General features: G+C 41.1%; 1 protein-coding gene across 1 annotated transcript in view; it reads right to left on the bottom strand.

The window, feature by feature from the left end:
• Positions 1-23,704, bottom strand: part of LOC129861858 (mucin-2-like) — a 49,831-nt gene that overhangs the window by 19,194 nt on the left and 6,933 nt on the right. Inside the window, exons 10-26 of the mRNA XM_055933001.1 lie at positions 19,127-19,244; positions 18,898-19,036; positions 16,137-16,244; positions 15,703-15,772; positions 15,300-15,437; positions 14,858-15,022; positions 13,412-13,506; positions 13,016-13,142; positions 12,592-12,695; positions 11,926-12,077; positions 11,700-11,749; positions 11,480-11,580; positions 6,664-6,815; positions 6,422-6,560; positions 6,152-6,259; positions 3,402-3,581; positions 3,026-3,265 (exon numbers count right to left, since the gene is read on the bottom strand). Of these exons, the coding sequence (XP_055788976.1) occupies positions 3,026-3,265; positions 3,402-3,581; positions 6,152-6,259; positions 6,422-6,560; positions 6,664-6,815; positions 11,480-11,580; positions 11,700-11,749; positions 11,926-12,077; positions 12,592-12,695; positions 13,016-13,142; positions 13,412-13,506; positions 14,858-15,022; positions 15,300-15,437; positions 15,703-15,772; positions 16,137-16,244; positions 18,898-19,036; positions 19,127-19,244 (2,186 nt within the window). The remainder of the gene's footprint in view (positions 1-3,025; positions 3,266-3,401; positions 3,582-6,151; positions 6,260-6,421; positions 6,561-6,663; positions 6,816-11,479; positions 11,581-11,699; positions 11,750-11,925; positions 12,078-12,591; positions 12,696-13,015; positions 13,143-13,411; positions 13,507-14,857; positions 15,023-15,299; positions 15,438-15,702; positions 15,773-16,136; positions 16,245-18,897; positions 19,037-19,126; positions 19,245-23,704) is intronic.

Raw genomic sequence — 23,704 nt, 5'->3', positions numbered from 1 at the left:
GCCTACCTCGATTTCCACGAGAGGGCTAAGGGTTGAGACGAGATCAGCCTACCTCGATTTCCACGAGAGGGCTAAGGGTTGAGACCAGACCATAAAACCTGAGAATAAGCCTAGGTTGTATTGGTTGTTGAAACTCTGAGACTATCGATATCGACAGAATAAGAACACATCTTTGATACTAATTACTAGTCTGCAGCTGGGAATTTGGTATCATTGAACGTGAAGTCCGACAACTGCCGAAACCTCTATTCTATAACAATTCATGAATGAATGTTACTCTGAACTATCCATTCTAACCACGGCAGAGAGAGAGAGAGAGAGGGCGGACAAACTCTCCAACAGAAACAAACTTTTCAACAGAGATCCCGACGACACACTGAGCGTAAATATATAAATTGATTGCAATTATTCCCGAATGAGTGAGCGTTCATGTGCAAAGGATTAGCATGTCAATTGTTATAATTATCAACCTTATTGTGTCTAATCTCAGTCGACTCCCTCTTCCCTTTTGTCCACCAAGCCGGTTTAGCCTACTAGGGCACATTCCCCTATCATTTCCTTGTAACCATATCTACTGTTTGTTATGCATTTCTGTGAATTACTTAGTAAATAAATAATTTAAGACAATTGATGTATTGATGACTCATAGTGAAGACTGCGTTCGTGCAGATAACCAACAATTTACGACATTTGGAAAGAGACTAACGTGAGGTAAAGAATAATTAATTAATTTGAATACTAATTGATCAGATATTAATATATCTGAAAGTTAAATTAGGAAAATTTTAACTTTGTAATCTGAATATTTTCCTTGGTGCTCCGACTTCCTAGTTAATTACAGTTACATGATTAATCAGTTTATTCGCGTAATAATAATTACAGAGAGATATTTGATAAATAAGTATTCCGTTTTAATGATGCCAAAGACACGACACCACTCTATGGAAAGGGGAGACTCCTGTGAACAAGATGGTGACGGTAACCCACACAAACGAATGGACGTATGGAGGGAGCTTTCTGCCAACAGAAATAAGGGGTTAAATATGTCCCCCAAATAAATGTATTCCTGAGCTTTCTTAAATCTCCTAAATATACGACAGACCCTTCAAAATCTTATTCCTTATGATTTATTTTTGACTGTCTTTTTCGCCATTTATGAATGTGATGTTATGGCCTGTAGTAGTAAAGGCCAAATTCAATATTTGAAATGTTTTCTTTCTATATATATATTTTAGAAAAATAAAGGGATCCTAAAATGTTAAATGAAATATCTAAATGATCAATAGTATGACTATCTTAATAACGTCTTATGGCTGGGGGACAGTATTGAGTAGCTTGGATGAAAAGGTGCCCAGAGTAAACTGCCTGCTACTCAGTCTCAGAGGCTAAGATATGCATATTATTAGTAGATTTGGATAGAAAACACTTTGACGTTTCTAAAAATGTTTGAATGATGTCTACAAGTATAACAGAACTAATATGGCAGGCAAAACTCTGAAAATCTGAGGTTTGTGGGTTTGCCTATCTAATATACAGTAGCGGGAGATTGGTCTCTTTGCACTTCCTAGGGCTTCCACTAGATGTCAACAGTCTTTAGAACCTTGTTTGATGCTTCTACTGTGAAGAATGAGGGAAGGAAGGAGAGCTCTTTGAGTCAGGTGTCTGGCACGAGCTGAACATGCGCGCTCACGTGAGAGCGACCTGCATTCCATCGCATTTCTGAAGACAAAAGAATTCTCCGGTTGAAACATTATTCAAGATTTATGTTAAACACATCCTAAAGATCGATTCTATACATCGTTTGACATCTTTTTACGAACTGTAATGGAATTGTTTGACTTTTTGTCTGACTTGCGCCTTATGAATGTGGATTACTGGACTGAACGAGCGATCAAAATGAAGGTATTTGGACATAAATGATGAACTATATCAAACAAAACAAACATTTATTGTGGAACTGGGATTCCTGGGAGTGCATTCTGATGAAGATCATCAAAGGTAAGTGAATATTTATAATGATATTTCTGACTTCTGTTGACTCCAAAAAATGGCAGATATCTTTATGGCTTATTTGGGCTCTGAGCGCTGTACTCAGATTATAGCATGGTGTGATTTTTCCGTAAAGTTTTTTGAAATCTGACACAGCGGCTGCATTAAGGAGAAGTTAATCTAAAGTTCCATGTTTAATACTTGTATCTTTTATCAATGTTTATTAGTTAATAAAGAGTATTTCTGTAAATTCATGTGGCTCTCCGCAAAATCACTGTATGTTTTGGAGGCAAAACATTACTGAACATAACGTGCCAATGTAAACTAAGATTTTTCGGATATAAATATGAACTTTATCGAACAAAACATGCATGTATTGTGTAACATGAAGTCCTATGACCTCCATATGTTATCCCCACCAAAGGCTTAGACTTTAAAGAGAAAATAAAAAATTTCACCAAATGTAAATATCAATGTAGCCAAGATACACAAGCAGTAGCCTCTGTTCATACAGCTTGTTTTAACCTGCCGACTGCATGTATCTGCTGTAGGCTCTATTGAATGTAAATGCTGTAGGCTCTATTGAATGTATCTGCTGTAGGCTCTATTGAATGTAAATGCTGTAGGCTCTATTGAATGTATCTGCTGTAGTCTCTATTGAATGTACCTGCTGTAGTCTCTATTGAATGTACCTGCTGTAGTCTCTATTGAATGTACCTGCTGTAGTCTCTATTGAATGTACCTGCTGTAGTCTCTATTGAATGTACCTGCTGTAGTCTCTATTGAATGTACCTGCTGTAGTCTCTATTGAATGTATCTGCTGTAGTCTCTATTGAATGTACCTGCTGTAGTCTCTATTGAATGTACCTGCTGTACTGTCTATTGAATGTATAGGTTATGCAAATTAAAGTATTTATACGTGTGTCTTGTTGTCTTTGTTTATATTAGCTGCACTACGTCAACTTCCTAACAACTTTGGTTGGTATGGCAATAAAGTATTGAATCTATATTGACTAGTATCTGCTGTGTACTGTACCTTTGAGTGGCAGGCTGAGAACACGTGACTGGTGATGATGCTGCAGCGTTTCTGAGACCACGACTGCCTGTAGGATCTTAAAGTGCATGGGTTTTTTATGACATCAGCGTTGGGGCAACTGGGTGACACTTTCCAGCTGTTCCCAAACTCCAGAGCTTCAACAGCCACTTCCTGGTTTCTGGACGTGAAGTCGTTCTTTCCATTACCGTCGTAGTTTCCACACAGACCACACACTTGGCCCTGGAAGGATTTAATAAATATAATAATAACTTGAAGTAGCTAATAAAACATTTATAAAAATGGTATGTCAATGCAACTGCTAAAACAAAGATACAGTGCAATCACTGGTTCAAAATGTCCTATTCTAGTCACTCACCTGGAAGGTAGAGCTGAGTTTGATGAACAGGCTATTCTTCTTATCCCACATGAGGATGAGGCCGTTTTCCGCCTCAACAACAACATAGATACCGATAGAGTGGACCTGGTATGGCACGTCAACCCCTTTCTCTTGTTTGATCACTTTTACAGATTCATCTGCTAGTATGATTTCATTGCTCTGAAAGACAGAAACAGAAAGTGTTCATTGATAATGTAATACTAGTAGACAGCTTTTACACTGTGGTGGTGCTGGGTTTTACACTGTGGTGGTGCTGGGTTTTACACTGTGGTGGTGCTGGGTTTACACTGTGGTGGTGCTGGGTTTTACACTGTGGTGATGCTGGGTTTTACACTGTGGTGGTGCTGGGTTTTACACTGTGGTGGTGCTGGGTTTTACACTGTGGTGGTGCTGGGTTTTACACTGTGGTGGTGCTGGGTTTTACACTGTGGTGGTGCTGGGTTTTACACTGTGGTGGTGCTGGGTTTTACACTGTGGTGGTATTGGGTTTTACACTGTGGTGGTGCTGGGTTTTACACTGTGGTGGTGCTGGGTTTTACACTGTGGTGGTGCTGGGTTTTACACTATCCAGGGTTTTACACTGTGGTGGTGCTGGGTTTTACACTGTGGTGGTATTGGGTTTTACACTGTGGTGGTGCTGGGTTTTACACTGTGGTGGTGCTGGGTTTTACACTGTGGTGGTGCTGGGTTTTACACTGTGGTGGTGCTGGGTTTTACACTGTGGTGGTGCTGGGTTTTACACTGTGGTGGTGCTGGGTTTTACACTGTGGTGGTGCTGGGATTTACACTGTGGTGGTGCTGGGTTTTACACTGTGGTGGTGCTGGGTTTTACACTATCCAGGGTTTTACACTGTGGTGGTGCTGGGTTTTACACTGTGGTGGTATTGGGTTTTACACTGTGGTGGTGCTGGGTTTTACACTGTGGTGGTGCTGGGTTTTACACTGTGGTGGTGCTGGGTTTTACACTGTGGTGGTGCTGGGTTTTACACTGTCCAGGGTTACACTGTGGTGGTGCTGGGTTTTACACTGTGGTGGTGCTGGGTTTTACACTGGGGTGGTGCTGGGTTTTACACTGGGGTGGTGCTGGGTTTTACACTGTGGTGGTGCTGGGTTTTACACTGTGGTGGTGCTGGGTTTTACACTGGGGTGGTGCTGGGTTTTACACTGTGGTGGTGCTGGGTTTTACACTGTGGTGGTGCTGGGTTTACACTGTGGTGGTGCTGGGTTTTACACTGTGGTGGTGCTGGGTTTTACACTATCCAGGGTTTTACACTGTGGTGGTGCTGGGTTTTACACTGTGGTGGTATTGGGTTTTACACTGTGGTGGTGCTGGGTTTTACTCTGTGGTGGTGCTGGGATTTACACTGTGGTGGTGCTGGGTTTTACACTGTCCAGGGTTACACTGTGGTGGTGCTGGGTTTTACACTGTGGTGGTGCTGGGTTTTACACTGGGGTGGTGCTGGGTTTTACACTGGGGTGGTGCTGGGTTTTACACTGTGGTGGTGCTGGGTTTTACACTGTGGTGGTGCTGGGTTTTACACTGGGGTGGTGCTGGGTTTTACACTGTGGTGGTGCTGGGTTTTACACTGTGGTGGTGCTGGGATTTACACTGTGGTGGTGCTGGGTTTTACACTGTGGTGGTGCTGGGTTTTACACTATCCAGGGTTTTACACTGTGGTGGTGCTGGGTTTTACACTGTGGTGGTATTGGGTTTTACACTGTGGTGGTGCTGGGTTTTACACTGTGGTGGTGCTGGGTTTTACACTGTGGTGGTGCTGGGATTTACACTGTGGTGGTGCTGGGTTTTACACTGTGGTGGTGCTGGGTTTTACACTGGGGTGGTGCTGGGTTTTACACTGGGGTGGTGCTGGGTTTTACACTGGGGTGGTGCTGGGTTTTACACTGGGGTGGTGCTGGGTTTTACACTGGGGTGGTGCTGGGTTTTACACTGGGGTGGTGCTGGGTTTTACACTGGGGTGGTGCTGGGTTTTACACTGGGGTGGTGCTGGGTTTTACACTGGGGTGGTGCTGGGTTTTACACTGGGGTGGTGCTGGGTTTTACACTGGGGTGGTGCTGGCTTTTACACTGTGGTGGTGCTGGGTTTTACACTGGGGTGGTGCTGGGTTTTACACTGGGGTGGTGCTGGGTTTTACACTGTGGTGGTGCTGGGTTTTACACTGTGGTGGTGCTGGGTTTTACACTGTGGTGGTGCTGGGTTTTACACTGGGGTGGTGCTGGGTTTTACACTGTGGTGGTGCTGTGTTTTACACTGTGGTGGTGCTGGGTTTTACACTGTGTTTGTGCTGGGTTTTACACTGTGGTGGTGCTGGGTTTTACACTGGGGTGGTGCTGGGTTTTACAATGTGGTGGTGCTGGGTTTTACACTGGGGTGGTGCTGGGTTTTACACTATTCAGTTTGTACATAGATACAACATGTCGATTTGAAATTCTACTGTCCAAAAACATAGATAACCCTAAACCCAAATACATAGGGGTGATTTTTGTGCTGCTTTCAAATCTGCCCAACAATAATTCTAAGCAGACAATCTAGCAATCTGTCGATCTAGCGTGCTAACAAAACGCATGGTGGGGACGAGATCAATGCATTCCAGAGGTCAGCATGCAATTCCACTCGCAGCCACCGGTGTCGACATTGAGTCAAATGTCCAGACTTGTCTATTGTACCTTTAATGCATGTACGAAGCCATTTACGAACAGTAGTTCCTACCCCCAAGAAGAGCTTGATGGCCTTGGAACAGGTGGTGCCAGTGGTTCCACAGGGAATGTTCTCTGAGATCACTCTGAAGGTTCCGTTTGGATTGTTGCTGCAGTAGTCCTGCAGGATGTATTCAAATACACCATCAGAAAACCTTTGCCTCTTAGTTATTATTATTACGTCAACTTAAATCATAATTAGAAAATATGTGCATCATACATAAAGTAAGGGTTTTAATAAAAATACAAATCAAATCATAAATACAAATCATTATTGCCCTACCTGAGTAAGAGTGTATTCACAATCTCCATTGAAAGTAAACCTTTTCTCGTCAAAAGTGATGAAATGCCCATCTCCATATATGGCACACATCCCATCACACTGCTTATTGGTACACTGCCATTTTCTGCCTTTGCAAGTGCTACAATGATGCAAACATAATCACATGGGGAGATTTTAGAAGGAAACATTTGACAAATCCAAAGAAGATGAAGAAGAAGAAGAGGGATAGAAGTTGATTTTACCAGGTATTGCAGTCTACTTTGAGCACATGTCCAGGTTGGTAGTAAACTCCATTGTGAGAACAGGGACATAGGTCTTCCTTGACGCATCCTCCGTTTCCATCAGAAAGCAGACCATCAGGACATACACAGCCTGACACACACTCTGCACTGATCTATAACACACAATGAAATAGGACTGACATGAATTTAAGTTGGACATTATGTGTCTGTATGTCCCTCCACCCTCCAGGTTATAAGATGTGGACATTATGTGTTTGTATGTATCTCCACCATCCAGGGTATAAGATGTGGACATTATGTTCCTGTATGTCCCTCCCCCCTCCAGGGTATAAGATGTGGACATTATGTTCCTGTATGTCTCTACACCCTCCAGGGTATAAGATGTGGACATTATGTGACTGTATGTCCCTCCACCCTCCAGGTTATAAGATGTGGACATTGTGTGTCAAATGGATCAATTGATCAAGTGTTTGAAAAGATACAAGGATGACTTTTAAAGATGATCTCCTTGATGTTCATGTAGATCAGGTTCTCTGTAAACGTTACAGATGTCTGCTCAAACAGAAACCCTCTAAAAAGTCAATCTCATCAGAGGATATCGTTTGGATCCTGGGCCTAGCTATGTCCAAGGTAATAAATCATTTGATCAATCTGACACTGTGTTAATAAAAACATATAAGGACAATGTTATGTTAACGTGTTGTAAGGCGTGTTTTTATTAACGTGTTGTAAGGCGTGTTTTTATTAACGTGTTGTATGGCATGGTTTTATTAACGTGTTGTAAGGCATGTTTTTATTAACGTGTTGTAAGGCATGGTTTTATTAACGTGTTGTAAGGCGTGTTTTTATTAACGTGTTGTAAGGCGTGTTTTTATTAACGTGTTGTAAGGCATGTTTTTATTAACGTGTTGTAAGGCATGTTTTTATTAACGTGTTGTAAGGCGTGTTTTTATTAACGTGTTGTAAGTCATGTTTTTATTAACGTGTTGTAAGGCATGGTTTTATTAACGTGTTGTAAGTCATGTTTTTATTAACGTGTTGTAAGGCATGGTTTTATTAACGTGTTGTAAGTCATGTTTTTATTAACGTGTTGTAAGTCATGTTTTTATTAAAACGTGTTGCAATATATGTTTTTATTAACGTGTTGTAAGTCATGTTTTTATTAAAACGTGTTGCAATATATGTTTTTATTAACGTGTTGTAAGGCATGTTTTTATTAACGTGTTGTAAGACATGTTTTTATTAACGTGTTGTAAGGCATGTTTTTATTAACGTGTTGTAAGGCATGGTTTTATTAACGTGTTGTAAGTCATGTTTTTATTAACGTGTTGTAAGGTGTGTTTTCATTAACGTGTTGTAAGTCATGTTTTTATTAACGTGTTGTAAGTCATGTTTTTATTAACGTGTTGTAAGGCATGTTTTTATTAACGTGTTGTAAGGCATGTTTTTATTAACGTGTTGTAAGGCGTGTTTTTATTAACGTGTTGTAAGGCGTGTTTTCATTAACGTGTTGTAAGGCGTGTTTTTATTAACGTGTTGTAAGGCAAGGTTTTATTAACGTGTTGTAAGTCATGTTTTTATTAGCGTGTTGTAAGTCATGTTTTTATTAACGTGTTGTAAGGCATGTTTTTATTAACGTGTTGTAAGGCGTGTTTTTATTAACGTGTTGTAAGGCATGGTTTTATTAACGTGTTGTAAGGCATGTTTTTATTAACGTGTTGTAAGGCGTGTTTTTATTAACGTGTTGTAAGGCATGTTTTTATTAACGTGTTGTAAGACATGTTTTTATTAGCGTGTTGTAAGGCATGTTTTTATTAACGTGTTGTAAGGCGTGTTTTTATTAACGTGTTGTAAGGCGTGTTTTCATTAACGTGTTGTAAGGCGTGTTTTTATTAACGTGTTGTAAGGCGTGGTTTTATTAACGTGTTGTAAGTCATGTTTTTATTAACGTGTTGTAAGGCATGTTTTTATTAGCGTGTTGTAAGGCATGTTTTTATTAACGTGTTGTAAGGCGTGTTTTTATTAACGTGTTGTAAGTCATGTTTTTATTAACGTGTTGTAAGATATGTTTTTATTAACGTGTTGTAAGTCATGTTTTTATTAACGTGTTGTAAGGCGTGTTTTTATTAACGTGTTGTAAGATATGTTTTTATTAACGTGTTGTAAGGCGTGTTTTCATTAACGTGTTGTAAGTCATGTTTTTATTAACGTGTTGTAAGATATGTTTTTATTAACGTGTTGTAAGATATGTTTTTATTAACGTGTTGTAAGGCGTGTTTTTATTAACGTGTTGTAAGATATGTTTTTATTAACGTGTTGTAAGGCGTGTTTTTATTAACGTGTTGTAAGGCATGGTTTTATTAACGTGTTGTAAGATATGTTTTTATTAACGTGTTGTAAGGCGTGTTTTTATTAACGTGTTGTAAGTCATGTTTTTATTAACGTGTTGTAAGTCATGTTTTTATTAACGTGTTGTAAGTCATGGTTTTATTAACGTGTTGTAAGTCATGTTTTTATTAACGTGTTGTAAGTCATGTTTTTATTAACGTGTTGTAAGGCGTGTTTTTATTAACGTGTTGTAAGTCATGTTTTTATTAACGTGTTGTAAGGCGTGTTTTTATTAACGTGTTGTAAGGCGTGTTTTTATTAACGTGTTGTAAGGCGTGTTTTTATTAACGTGTTGTAAGGCGTGTTTTTATTAACGTGTTGTAAGGCATGGTTTTATTAACGTGTTGTAAGACATGTTTTTATTAACGTGTTGTAAGGCATGGTTTTATTAACGTGTTGTAAGGCGTGTTTTTATTAACGTGTTGTAAGGCATGGTTTTATTAACGTGTTGTAAGGCATGGTTTTATTAACGTGTTGTAAGACATGTTTTTATTAACCTGTTGGGGATGGGGGCGCTGTTTAGACTATTTATGCTAATTTGGCTAATTTTTGAAACAGCTTCCCACAAAATCCTTGATCGTACAATATGCATATTATTATTATTATTGGATAGAAAACAGTCTATAGTTTCTATAGGAGTTGAAATTTTGTCTCTAAGTGGAACAGAGCCCATTCTACAGCAATTTCCCTGACATGGAGTCAGATTTGAGAAATGTTGGCCACTCTTCTGAAGTCAGTTAAAAGGGCACTGTCATTGCTATGACTATACGGACACTTCTTACGTCTTCCCCTGGATGCCTTTACGTGATGACGATTCCAATGGGGTCGATTGCGCGTTCACAGGCCCTACAAATGAAAAAACCCTGAAGCTAGTCATTCTTTTGGAGCTGCGTCATGCGCCTAGAGGACATCGGCGCGCACCTGTTCCAAGCGTTAGTTTAGCCTGTTATATTTCTCCGGTCATCTTTTCACTCGTTATAGGAGTTAAAAACATCATAAGGTAGTTAATTTAAAGCGTTTTATAGCAATTTATATCCGTTTAGTGCGATTTTGGGACATTTATTTTTGCAACGATGTGAAAAGTTGGGCACGCTTTTCAGTTCATCCCGAACGCAGTTGACATTTCCACATGGCAAGAGGACAGCTTTCCACCAAAAGACGATTTCTCCCAAGAAAGGATCCTTTGCCCAAGATACTGATGGAAGAACAGCTCAAGGTAGGACATTTTTATTATGATAAATCGTGTTTCTGTCGAAACATTTTAGTGGCTTAGGACGCCATGTTTTTTGACGTAGCTTCGCTTGGCGCAAACTGTATTGAAAAGTAAGGATAAATTAAAAAATGTAATAACGCAATTGTATTAAGAATTAAATTGTCTATCAATCCCTGTCCACCCTATATTTTTTTGTCACGTTTATGAGTATTTATGTATAAGAGTAGATCACTGTCTAAGTGGCGCAAGGACTTTTTCTTTACCAGCTTGTCTACATTTCACATTGTCTAACCATGATTTTGGTGGCTAAATATAAACATTTTCGATCAAACTGTATATGCATGTTGTAATGTGATGTTACAGGAGTGTCATCGGAAGAATTCTGAGAAGGTTAGTGAAAAAATTAATATCTTTTGGCGATGTTGACTTTTATCGCTCACTTTGGCTAGAATCAATGCTGGGCTGCTAATTGCTATGTGCTAAGCTAATATAACGATTTATTGTGTTTTCGCTGTAAGACACTTAGAAAATCTGAAATATTGTCTGTATTCACAGGATCTGTGTCTTTCGATTCGTGTATGCTGTGTATTTTTACGAAATGTTTGATGATTAGTAGTTAGGTAAACACGTTGCTCATTGTAATTATTCTAGTCCATTTGTGACGGTGGGTGCAATTGTAAACTATGCCATCTACCTGAAATATGCACTTTTTTCTAACAAAACCTATCCCATACCATAAATATGTTATCAGACTGTCATCTAATGAGTTTTTTTGTTGGTTAGGGGCTATAAATATCTTAGTTTAGCCGAATTGGTGATGGCTACTGGTGTTGGTGGACAAATAAAAGATGGTGGATTATGCTAATGTGTTTTTAGGTAATAGATGTACATCTTTACATATTGTGTCTTCCCTGTAAAACATTTTAAAAATCGGACATGTTGGATGGATTCACAAGATCTGTGTCTTTCATTAGCTGTATTGGACTTTAATGTGTGAAAGTTAAATATTTAAAAAATATATTTTTTTTGAATTTCGCGGCACTGGTTTTTCAGTGGGGGTGGGGGGGGAGTGCCGCTAGCGGCACCCTCATCCTAGACAGGTTAACGTGTTGTAAGGCATGGTTTTATTAACGTGTTGTAAGGCATGGTTTTATTAACGTGTTGTAAGGCATGGTTTTATTAACGTGTTGTAAGATATTTCCATTGTAGACTTACACAGTGACTGTCAAGTGTTTGACAGCTCTTCTGGCACTCTGAGCCCTTGGCTCCGGGTCCTGCACTAGAACAGTTGAAGAAACCCATTGGTTCTTCACAGGCTGTAGGGAACAAAAGTAGGTTTTATAGGTTAGTAGGAACTAAAGTACAGAGTCTTGGTTGTGACGTGATTTGCTGTATTTGTCAAATAAAGATGTGTTCTGAATTTCAGAGTACTCACATAGATGTAGTGGTTCTCCAGTACAGCTTAATTTCCCTTGTCTGCAAGAGCTGGGTGGTTAAGAGGTGTACAAGAGGAGGGGGTTAAGCATGGTTTAACATGCCTCTTGAAGTAAACCAAGACTTCAGAAGAAGACCATCCATTTCTAAATATTTTAGTAGAGCCACAACAGAAAAGACCATCAGATTTTCAGAGATTTTCTTTCACACGCCAACCAAGTCCTCACCAAGTAGCCCCATAGATCGTGGTGACCTCTCCAGAGGGTACTACTGTACCTCCATGGTAGCAGGAGCAGCGTGAGGCAGGGACACACTCTCCCTGGTCGTTCAGGTAGGTTCCCTCGGCACAGCCACAGCCGTCCACAGACACATGGTCTGACTGTTCAATTCAATTAAAAGTGTTTTATCCTTGAGGGGAAATTACTTTGGGTATATTTGCAACAAGAACAACATCCACAACAACAACAAGATACACAACAACAACAAAACAGCAACAACAAGACAACAACAACATCCACAACAACAACAACGACAACAACAACAAGACAACAACAACAAGAAGATACACAACAACAACAACACACACAACAACAACACACACAACAACAACACACATAACAACATCCACAACAACAACACACACAACAACAACACACACAACAACAACACACACAACAACAACACACACAACAACAACAACACACATAACAACATCCACAACAACAACAACAACACACATAACAACATCCACAACAACAACACACAACAACAACAACACACACAACAACAACACACACAACAACACACACAACAACAAGACATTAATAAAATGAATAATATTAATAATAATAGCAAAGAAATATAATAGAAATGAGATGTCCATGTAATTGTACCTGGCAGGTAAAGTCTGTCTGGCTCAGTGAACGACAGGTGCGGTCACAGCTGGTCATGGTGTAGTCATAGACCATCGTGTCAGGGCAGCTAGAGGAGTACTTCCCTGTGGAAAACAGGGTGGTGATTCAACAGTTAATTACATGTTTTGGGGAATTTTGTTTTTAAATAAGAGGGTAAATCCTGAACACCGTGGGTTATTAGGAGGGGAAACCCTGAACACTGTGGGTAAATAGGAGGGTAAACCCTGGACACCGTGGGTTAATAGGAGGGTAAACCCTGGACACCGTGGGTAAATAGGAGGGTAAACCCTGAACACCGTGGGTTAATAGGAGGGTAAACCCTGAACACTGTGGGTTAATAGGAGGGGAAACCCTTCATTAATTAATTAATCAATAAATTCAGTATCTCTGATGTTTATCTTACCACAGGTGGTTTTTCTCCATCCACTGAGCAGGACGCCTGCAGCAGCACATGCATGGACGTAGGAGGAGACCGCAGCACACATGCACTCCTCACTCCTCTCACAGTTACAGCTGTCATACAGGCAGATCTATAGGGAGAGAAGAAGAAACAGAAGAAGAAGAACGTTCAGTTATGAGATGTGTTAATGAAGAATGCGACTGTTTTCTGAAATCCCACACAAGCACAGGACAATAGTATTATACAAATCTGATTAGATGTTTTGAGATGTTTTTATTAAAATTTGATCATTTTGATATAGAACTTCTTAAACGATCGTTTAAAAAAATATATATTCTTAGAGCTTTGGGATAACTCTGTAATTAAAAAGCATTTGACAAATTCAAATCTCGTACTTACATCCTTGTAGTAATTTGGGTTGACCTCAGTGTGGCATTGGGAAAATATTCCTTCACGATCTGACAGCATCGAGCACCAGTGCTTGGCATATCTCTCTGTAAAACATATGAGATAATAACAACATTTCACAAATAAACAAAGAGTTTTTATCTAGGCTTTACTGTGCATCTCAGTAGACATACGTCAGTGTAATCCCCAAGAAGTATTCCAAGGCTCTGATAAAGGCTCTCTATGCCGAAGCACAACGAAACAATTGAAATGGTTAGTTAGAAAATAAACTCAGATCTATGCACAGCGTGATCCTTCTTTCTACTACTAGTAAGGAAATGTTTTGTTATTATCAAATCCCTCAGTCGAGCACCTGATTCCCTTTTGGTTCAAGCTGGGCTGAAGCACGTTTGGGTATTGTTTCATTAGACCAGGGGTTTCCAAACCTTTCTGGCCCACGCCCCCATTTTGACTAGAGTGAAGAGGCTCGCTGTCCCACCATAGATTTGCCCCATTTGTGCAAGAGTCCACCCTTCAATCACATGGAATCTGTTTTTGTCAATATAGCCATGCAACACACGGAACATCCCCTCATGCTCAGAAATCGTGAGACAGAACAATATGTCCTCATGAATAGCATCCCCCGACATGTATAACGAACAAAATTCAATGCATGGGCATCTCGGCCCCCACAGCTAAAGTCCATTTAGAGAGCATAAGCTGGGGAGTTTGAGTCGTTTAATCAGAGTTTCCTCTTGATTGCGAGAAAAAGCATAAATTCTTTGTTTAACATGTAATATCAAAGTCTCTGCAATAGTGTGTGGTTTCATGCCGTAGTGGAACTAGCCGTTCAACGTGGGAACGAACACCATGTGCCTCTTGGCTGCAACGGTGCAGCCAAGAGACATTTTCAGCTTCCAGGAATTCTGGCTTAAATTCGACATGGGGCCGTGCATTATCATGTTGAAACATGAGGTGATGGTGGTGGTTGAATGGCACGACAATGGGCCTCGCTTCGTTGAAGGCGGCTTATGGTAGAGAAATTAACATTCAAATATCTGGCTCCAGCTATTGTGGATTCTGCAGTCAGCATGCCAATTGCATGCGCCCTCAAAACTTAAAGACACGTGGCATTGAGTTGTGTGACAAAAACCTCACATTTTAGAATTTTTTTTACCCTAGCACCTTTTTTTTTACCCTAGCACCTGTGTAATTGTTATGCTGTTAAATCAGCTTCTTGATCTGCCACACCTGTCAGGTAGATGGATTTTCTTGGCAAATGCAAAATGCTAACAAACAGGGATGTAAATAAATTTGTAAATATATTATTTGAAATTTTGGAAATTCTCCCTTGACCCCATTTTCATATAAAGTGACCCCACATGGGGTCGTGACCACAAGTTTGAGAACCGCTGCATAAGACATATGTTAGTGTTTTTAAAGAGGTTGAAGGAGTACCGTTCTCTACACTCAGACTGCATGGGATCTCAAAGCTCTGTGCCACATCAGGACAGCTTGCTTTGTTCTTCCACGTGTTGGCGAACGTCACAGCGGTTCCTTCCACCAGTCCATTGATGGTTCTGAAGTCGTCAGCTTGGACGCTGTTAAAGTCTCCACAAAGACCTGGATAAGAGGTACAAAACATTACAACAGGTGGTTTGAACTAACATTGACTAAAGATGCAATGCATCAAGTATCATTAGTTTACTAATAATTGTTTCAGGTGAGGTTTGACCGAACCCCTCAAACAACTGGTATAGTGACACACGTTACATTAACAATAGTTTGATAACAAATCATCTTTTAGAATAATAATGCATGAGATTTATTTAGCGCTTTTCAAAGACCACAAGACGCTCATCTTTCCACAAAGACGTTAAATGAGCAGAGAGAAACATACCCTGGGTTTTGTCTTTGTGTGAACTGCTAGCTACGATGTAGACCTGCATTATAGGTGTTAGCTGCACCTCTAGACGGAGTCCATAAGAGGTATGCACAACGATGTAGAACGTAGAGGGCTGAAAGATCCTTACATCCGCTGTGGAAAATATACACAAGTTCTAGTCACAATCTGGTTTACCATGAACTTTTAGATCCGACTTCCCCATTGTGGGATGCTTATGGTGTTACACGCTGCTAAACAAGGAAAGAAAGACGAAGAAAAGAGACAACTTCTGGTATAGTACGTACTGCATGGGAAGGGTTTCAAACATACGTTTATACTGATTAATGACTACAAACAATTAGACAGATTTCACATTTCTGTATCCCTCTTCTCAAGCAGTCATCAATCAGTCACTCACCTATGAAAAGCGGCAACTGAGAAAACATCTTATTGACAAAGACCCTTCCACTGGCCTCGATGACGATCATCTGCAAGTGATCAAATTACAACTTGAATAAATGACACTCCCCTGGTGATAAGGAGTGTGGAACAGGGTTGGAGTCAATTCCAGTCAATTCAGAAAGTTAACCTAAACCTAATTATTCCAAGTGTTCCTCACTGAAAAACAATGAAGAGCATTGGAATTGGAATTACAGTGGACTGCCTGAATTGACTGCCTGAAATTTAAATGTAATCTACTCCAACCCTGAAGTGATGATATGAGTCACTGGCAGCAGCAGAAGTCTCAATATTGAGCTTTTTCCCCCTGAACATACACAACATGGTTTGATGTTGATATATTTTAATACGACACTATCATGTGGGTGTGTCACTGCAGAAAGGCTACCTTACCATGGACTCTGGAGTCACCAGGGTTACAGATCTTAGGCAGGTCTCACTGTCCGTCTTCCCACATTTCACTATGTCACCCAGGACTGTGAAAGCAGTCTCGTTGGTTTGCTGGGGACAATTGGTACAAGGTATGACAGTAAAGTTAAGGTATGACAGTAAAGTTAAGGTATGACAGTAAAGTTAAGGTATGATAGTAAAGTTAAGGTATGGCAGTAAAGTTAAGAAATGACAGTAAAGTTAAGGTATGATAGTAAAGTTAAGGTATGGCAGTAAAGTTAAGGAATGACAGTAAAGTTAAGGAATGACAGTAAAGTTAAGGTATGACAGTAAAGTTAAGGAATGACAGTAAAGTTAAGGAATGACAGTAAAGTTATGGTATGATAGTAAAGTTAAGGTATGGCTGTATTGAGGGAACACATATTTTGTAACACACTACTTACTACTTGCCTACTTTTGGTTCTATGGAACTAAAGTTCCTTCAGGAAGTATTCACACCCCTTGACTTATTGCACATGTTGTTGTGTTACAACCTGCATTTTAAATGGATTAAATATTGTTTTTCACCCAATGATGACAAAGTGAAAACATGTTTTTAGAAACGTTTGCTAATTTATTGAAAATGAAATACAGAAATATCTTATTTACATTAGTATTCACACCCCTGAGTCAATACATGTTAGAATCACCTTTGGCAGCGATTACAGCTGTGAGTGTTTCTGGGTAAGTTGCTAAGAGCTTTGCACACCTGGATTGTGCAATATTTGCAATTATTTATTTTTGTACATTCTTCAGTTGGATGTGGATCATTGATAGACAGCCTTGCCATAGATTTTAAACTGATTTAAGTCAAAACTGTAACTTGGCCACTCAGGAACATTCAATGTCATCTTGGTAAGCAACTCCAGTGTATATTTGGCCTTGTGTTTTAGGTTACCGTCCAGCTGAATGGTGAATTTGTCTCCCAGTGTCTGATGGAAAGCAGACTGAACCAGGTTTTCCTCTAGGATGTTCCTGTGCTTAGCTCCATTCTGTTTACCTTTTATACTGAAAAACTTCCCAGTCCTTAACGGTTACAAGCATACCCATAACATGATGCAGCCATAACATGGTACAGTCACCACTATGCTTGAAAATATGAATTAGTAATTAGTTTGCCACTGTCTGTGCAGTATTACTTTATTGCCTTGTTGCAAACAGGATGCATGTTTTGGAATGTTTTTATTCTGTACAGGATTCCTTCTTTTCACTTGTCAATTAGGTTAGTATTGTGGAGTAACTACAATGTTGTTGATCCATCCTCTGTTTTCTCCTATCACAGCCATTAAACTCTGTAACTGTTTTAAAGTCACCATTGGCTTCATGGGGAAATCCCTGAGTGGTTTCCTTCCTCTCCGGCAACTGAGTTAGGAAGGACACCTGTATCTTTGTAGTGACTGGGTGTATTGATACACCATCCAAAGTGTAATTAATAACTTCACCATGCTCAAAGGGATATTCAATATCTGCTTTTTAATTTTTACACATGTACCACTAGGTGCCCTTCTTTGCGAGGCGAAAACCTCCCTGATCTTTGTGGTTGAATCTGTGTTTGAAATTCACTGTTAGACTCAAGGACCTTACAGATAATTGTATGTGTGTGGTACAGAGATGAGGTAGTCATTCAAAAATCATGTTAAACACTATTATTACACACAGAGTGAGTCCATGCAACGTATTATGTAAATTGTTAAGCAAATGTTTACTCTTGAACTTATTTAGGCCATAACAAAGAATACTTATTGATTCAACATTTCAGATTTTTCTTTTAAATAATTTTGTTTAATTTTGAAAAAAAATGATATGACTATGTTATTATGGGATAATTGTGGGATAATTGTGTGTAGGCCAGTAACCACTAAAATCACTATTTAATACACTTTAAATTCAGGCTGTTTCACAACAAAATGTGAAAAATGTAAGGGGTGTGAATACCTCCTGAAGGCACTATATATTATGGTTCAACTTGATTGAAAAGTATTTATGAGATTAATATGGATAGTGATAGCAACGGTATGTATAAGCACCTCCAATGCAAGTGGCTGCCAGCTGTCAAGCCGCAATCTATGCCGGATGTGGCCCGTTCGTGGGCCAGTACATGTTCGCTAGCGAGTTAGGAGTTAAATCTACTAAACATACAGTATGCGTCAGCATGGAGTCATATTAGTGCCAAATGACATGGAATCTGAATTGAATCACTTTGAATTTGTATGAAGAAATCACATTTTTATTCAATACTTCTGTTGGCACTAATATCCCTCCATACAGTAGGTTAGATCCCTACCTTGGACAGGACATATGAGCAGTCTCCATACAGTAGGTTAGATCCCTACCTTGGACAGGACATATGAGCAGTCTCCATACAGTAGGTTAGATCCCTACCTTGGACAGGACATATGAGCAGTCTCCATACAGTAGGTTAGATCCCTACCTTGGACAGGACATATGAGCAGTCTCCATACAGTAGGTTAGATCCCTAACTTGGACAGGACATATGAGCAGTCTCCATACAGTAGGTTAGATCCCTACCTTGGACAGGACATATGAGCAGTCTCCATACAGTAGGTTAGATCCCTACCTTGGACAGGACATATGAGCAGTCTCCATACAGTAGGTTAGATCCCTACCTTGGACAGGACATATGAGCAGTCTCCATACAGTAGGTTAGATCCCTACCTTGGACAGGACATATGAGCAGTCTCCATACAGTAGGTTAGATCCCTACCTTGGACAGGACATATGAGCAGTCTCCATGGAAGGTGTAGGCTTTCCCATCGTAGGTGGTGATGTGGGAACCTCCCACTATGGAGCAGGTAGCTGGGCAATCTAGGTCCATACAACTCCACTGGCCTTGGATACAGGTACTAACGGAGAGAGACAGCCAGTTTAGCCTCAACACATCCGGCTCAACACACACAATATTTCAATGTATATAAACGCAATGCAGCTCTTACCATTTATGGCATGTTCTTGAGAATGATTGTCCAGGCTGGTAAGATTGTCCGTTGTGGAGACAAGAGCATTGGTTCACAGCTACACAGCCAGTCTGAGTGATGTCATCAAATACGGTTCCTATGAGAAAGGCATTCAATACATTTAGTCAGCTGATCCCATGAATTACATTCAATACATTACATTCAGTCAGCTGATCCCATGAATTACATTCAATACATTACATTTAGTCAGCTGATCCCATGAATTACATTCAATACATTCAGTCAGCTGATCCCATGAATTACATTCAATACATTACATTTAGTCAGTTGATCCCATGAATTACATTCAATACATTACATTTAGCCAGCTGATCCCATGAATTACATTCAATACATTCAGTCAGCTGATCCCATGAATTACATTCAATACATTACATTTAGCCAGCTGATCCCATGAATTACATTCAATACATTACATTTAGTCAGCTGATCCCATGACTTACATTCAATACATTACATTCAGTCACCTGATCCCATGACTTACATTCAATACATTACATTCAGTCACCTGATCCCATGACTTACATTCAATACATTTAGTCAGCTGATCCCATGAATTACATTCAATACATTTAGTCAGCTGATCCCATGAATTACATTCAATACATTACATTTAGTCAGTTGATCCCATGAATTACATTCAATACATTACATTTAGTCAGCTGATCCCATGACTTACATTCAATACATTACATTCAGTCACCTGATCCCATGACTTACATTCAATACATTCAGTCAGCTGATCCCATGAATTACATTCAATACATTTAGCCAGCTGATCCCATGACTTACATTCAATACATTACATTCAGGTCACCTGGTTCCATAATAACATTCCATACATTTAGTCAGCTGATCCCATAAATGACATTCACTGAATGTAGTCCTTCCTTATCTCATAAAATACATTGATCCATGTAGTTTAGTATCTTAATCACTACGGTACATCTGTTGCAGAACTTTTGTTAAAATAACGAAATCTCCAGTCCTACAGTAAGGCTACTCTTCCAATCTATTTAACCTTTAACCTTTTCCTGGTTTAAATAGCCACATCACCAATATGAGTTTCAATACAGTCTTCCTGGTTTAAATAGCCACATAACTGATATTAGGGTTTTATACAGTCTTCTTGGTTTAAATAGCCACATAACTGATATTAGGGTTTTATACAGTCTTCCTGGTTTAAACAGCCACATCACCAATATGAGTTTCAATACAGTCTTCCTGGTTTAAAATCCAGGGATGTGGACTCCAGTCATGTTGCAACTTGAGACTTGACAAAAAGTAAAACATTTTCCATGACACTTCGACTTGAGCATCTATGACTCGTGATTTAACTTGGATTTGAGCATCTATGACTCGTGATTTAACTTGGACTTGAGCATCTATGACTCGTGATTTAACTTGGACTTGAGCATCTATGACTCGTGATTTAACTTGGACTTGAGCATCTATGACTCGTGATTTAACTTGGACTTGAGCATCTATGACTCGTGATTTAACTTGGATTTGAGCTGTATGACTCGATGTGTCATCTTGCGCATGTAAACCTATCTGGTATTTGAGCTGTATGACTCGATGTGTCATCTTGCGCATGTAAACCTATCTGGTATTTTAAATCAGAGTCCAGCAGGTTCTGTGCGTTTTGTTCTGTGTCTTGACCAATCAGATTCACGGAAATCACAGGTTGCGCACGTCGGGCACAAATCACATAATCTATCAAAACACGCTCTGCTCCACTTTCCTCCGGGATGTATTTAGCAAACATGATAACACATCACTCCCGACATACCCAAGCAAGAACTCTTCACGGAAATGTTTCAGCAGCCTACACTTAAACTGTATGGGAAGAAAACTAGAGGATTTCTCAGTCTGACTATGTTACTGATAACAACCGCAGCCTGGAGCTGTATAGTCTACAGCCAATGGCCCTCTGGCCCTCTGGCCCTCTGGCCCTCTGGCCAGGGTAAACCACGTGGTAATGCTGTGTGCCCTGTCCCCTCTGGCCCTCTGGCCAGGGTAAACCATGTGGTAATGTTGTGTGCCCTGTCCCCTCTGGCCAGGGTAAACCATGTGGTAATGTTGTGTGCCCTGTCCCCTCTGGCCAGGGTAAACCATGTGGTAATGTAGTGTGCCCTGTCCCCTTTGGCCAGGGTAAACCATGTGGTAATGCTGTGTGCCCTGTCCCCTCTGGCCCTCTGGCCAGGGTAAACCATGTGGTAATGTTGTGTGCCCTGTCCCCTCTGGCCAGGGTAAACCATGTGGTAATGTTGTGTGCCCTGTCCCCTCTGGCCAGGGTAAACCATGTGGTAATGTAGTGTGCCCTGTCCCCTTTGGCCAGGGTAAACCATGTGGTAATGCTGTGTGCCCTGTCCCCTCTGGCCCTCTGGCCAGGGTAAACCACATGGTAATGCTGTGTGCCCTGTCCCCTCTGGCCCTCTGGCCAGGGTAAACCACATGGTAATGTAGTGTGCCCTGTTCCCTCTGGCCCTCTGGCCAGGGTAAACCATGTGGTAATGTAGTGTGCCCTGTCCCCTCTGGCCCTCTGGCCAGGGTAAACCACATGGTAATATTGTGTGCCCTGTCCCTCTGGCCCTCTGGCCAGGGTAAACCATGTGGTAATGCTGTGTGCCCTGTCCCCTCCGGCCCTCTGGCCAGGGTAAACCACATGGTAATGTAGTGTGCCCTGTCCCTCTGGCCCTCTGGCCAGGGTAAACCATGTGGTAATGTTGTGTGCCCTGTCCCCTCCGGCCCTCTGGCCAGGGTAAACCATGTGGTAATGTAGTGTGCCCTGTCCCTCCGGCCCTCTGGCCAGGGTAAACCATGTGGTAATGTTGTGTGCCCTGTCCCTCTGGCCCTCTGGCCAGGGTAAACCATGTGGTAATGTAGTGTGCCCTGTCCCTCTGTCCCTCTGGCCAGGGTAAACCACATGGTAATGTAGTGTGCCCTGTCCCTCTGGCCCTCTGGCCAGGGTAAACCACATGGTAATGTAGTGTGCCCTGTCCCTCTGTCCCTCTGGCCAGGGTAAACCACATGGTAATGTAGTGTGCCCTGTCCCTCTGGCCCTCTGGCCCGGGTAAACCATGTGGTAATGTAGTGTGCCCTGTCCCCTCTGTCCCTCTGGCCAGGGTAAACCACATGGTAATGTAGTGTGCCCTGTCCCTCTGGCCCTCTGGCCAGGGTAAACCACATGGTAATGTAGTGTGCCCTGTCCCTCTGGCCCTCTGGCCAGGGTAAACCACATGGTAATGTAGTGTGCCCTGTCCCTCCGGCCCTCTGGCCAGGGTAAACCACATGGTAATGTAGTGTGCTCTGGCCCTCTGGCCCTCTGGCCAGGGTAAACCATGTGGTAATGTAGTGTGCCCTGTCCCTCTGGCCCTCTGGCCAGGGTAAACCACATGGTAATGTAGTGTGCCCTGTCCCTCCGGCCCTCTGGCCAGGGTAAACCACATGGTAATGTAGTGTGCTCTGGCCCTCTGGCCCTCTGGCCAGGGTAAACCATGTGGTAATGCTGTGTGCCCTGTCCCTCTGGCCCTCTGGCCAGGGTAAACCATGTGGTAATGTAGTGTGCCCTGTCCCTCTGGCCCTCTGGCCAGGGTAAACCATGTGGTAATGTAGTGTGCCCTGTCCCCTCTGGCCAGGGTAAACCACATGGTAATGTAGTGTGCCCTGTCCCTCTGGCCCTCTGGCCAGGGTAAACCATGTGGTAATGTTGTGTGCCCTGTCCCCTCTGGCCCTCTGGCCAGGGTAAACCATGTGGTAATGTTGTGCAGCCTATTTATAGGGCATTTATATGTTTTAGGAGAAAATGTGAATGTGATCAAATTCGGTCTAGGTTATATTCAAACTTGGTCTGGCTGGCTAGGCTACCTTGACCTTTTCAATCCAAAATGATTATCTGAAATGAATCAAACAACACAATACTGATGACATAAATATACTGTGTGAGTTACTTTTGAATTGCAGTTGTATAGGCCTATATGATGCTAACCTGCATAAAGCAAGCTCAGCCCTGTGAGGTCTGTTGTCCAATCGCTGTGGTTGTGTCTGTGTACAGGAAAGTTGTTTTAAAATATATTTCATATTAATTGCAAGGTTGCTTCAGTTTGACAGGGTTTTCATCCTCCCGAAGGCCAGGAGTTTTCCAGAATTTCTTTAAAACCATGTGACCTGTTTAGAAAATATATACCTGTCTACCTAGGCGGCAGATAGCCTATTGGTTAATAGCATTGGGCTAGTAACTGAAAGGTCAATGGTTTGAATCCCTGACCTGATTAGGAGAAAATTCTGCCAGTGTGCCTTTGAGCAAGGCTCTTACTGTTCCTGTAAGTCGCTCTGGATAAGAGCATCTGCTAAAAATGGAAATCTGGTCCCACTCCCATCATTGCCCATATAAATACCTTTTCACAACTACTAATTAATCACTGTCAGACCCTATAGGGTCCTGAAAATAGTTACACAGCTGACATATGATGTTGTATTCAGCTACTTTAAAATAGTTACATAGCTGACATTTAATGTTGTACTCAGCTACTT

The sequence above is a fragment of the Salvelinus fontinalis genome, chromosome 9, assembly GCF_029448725.1.
Source record: "Salvelinus fontinalis isolate EN_2023a chromosome 9, ASM2944872v1, whole genome shotgun sequence".
NCBI classification, from domain to species: domain Eukaryota; kingdom Metazoa; phylum Chordata; class Actinopteri; order Salmoniformes; family Salmonidae; genus Salvelinus; species Salvelinus fontinalis.
Note: the sequence above shows the minus strand (reverse complement) of the source record. Positions and strands in the feature narration are given on the sequence as shown.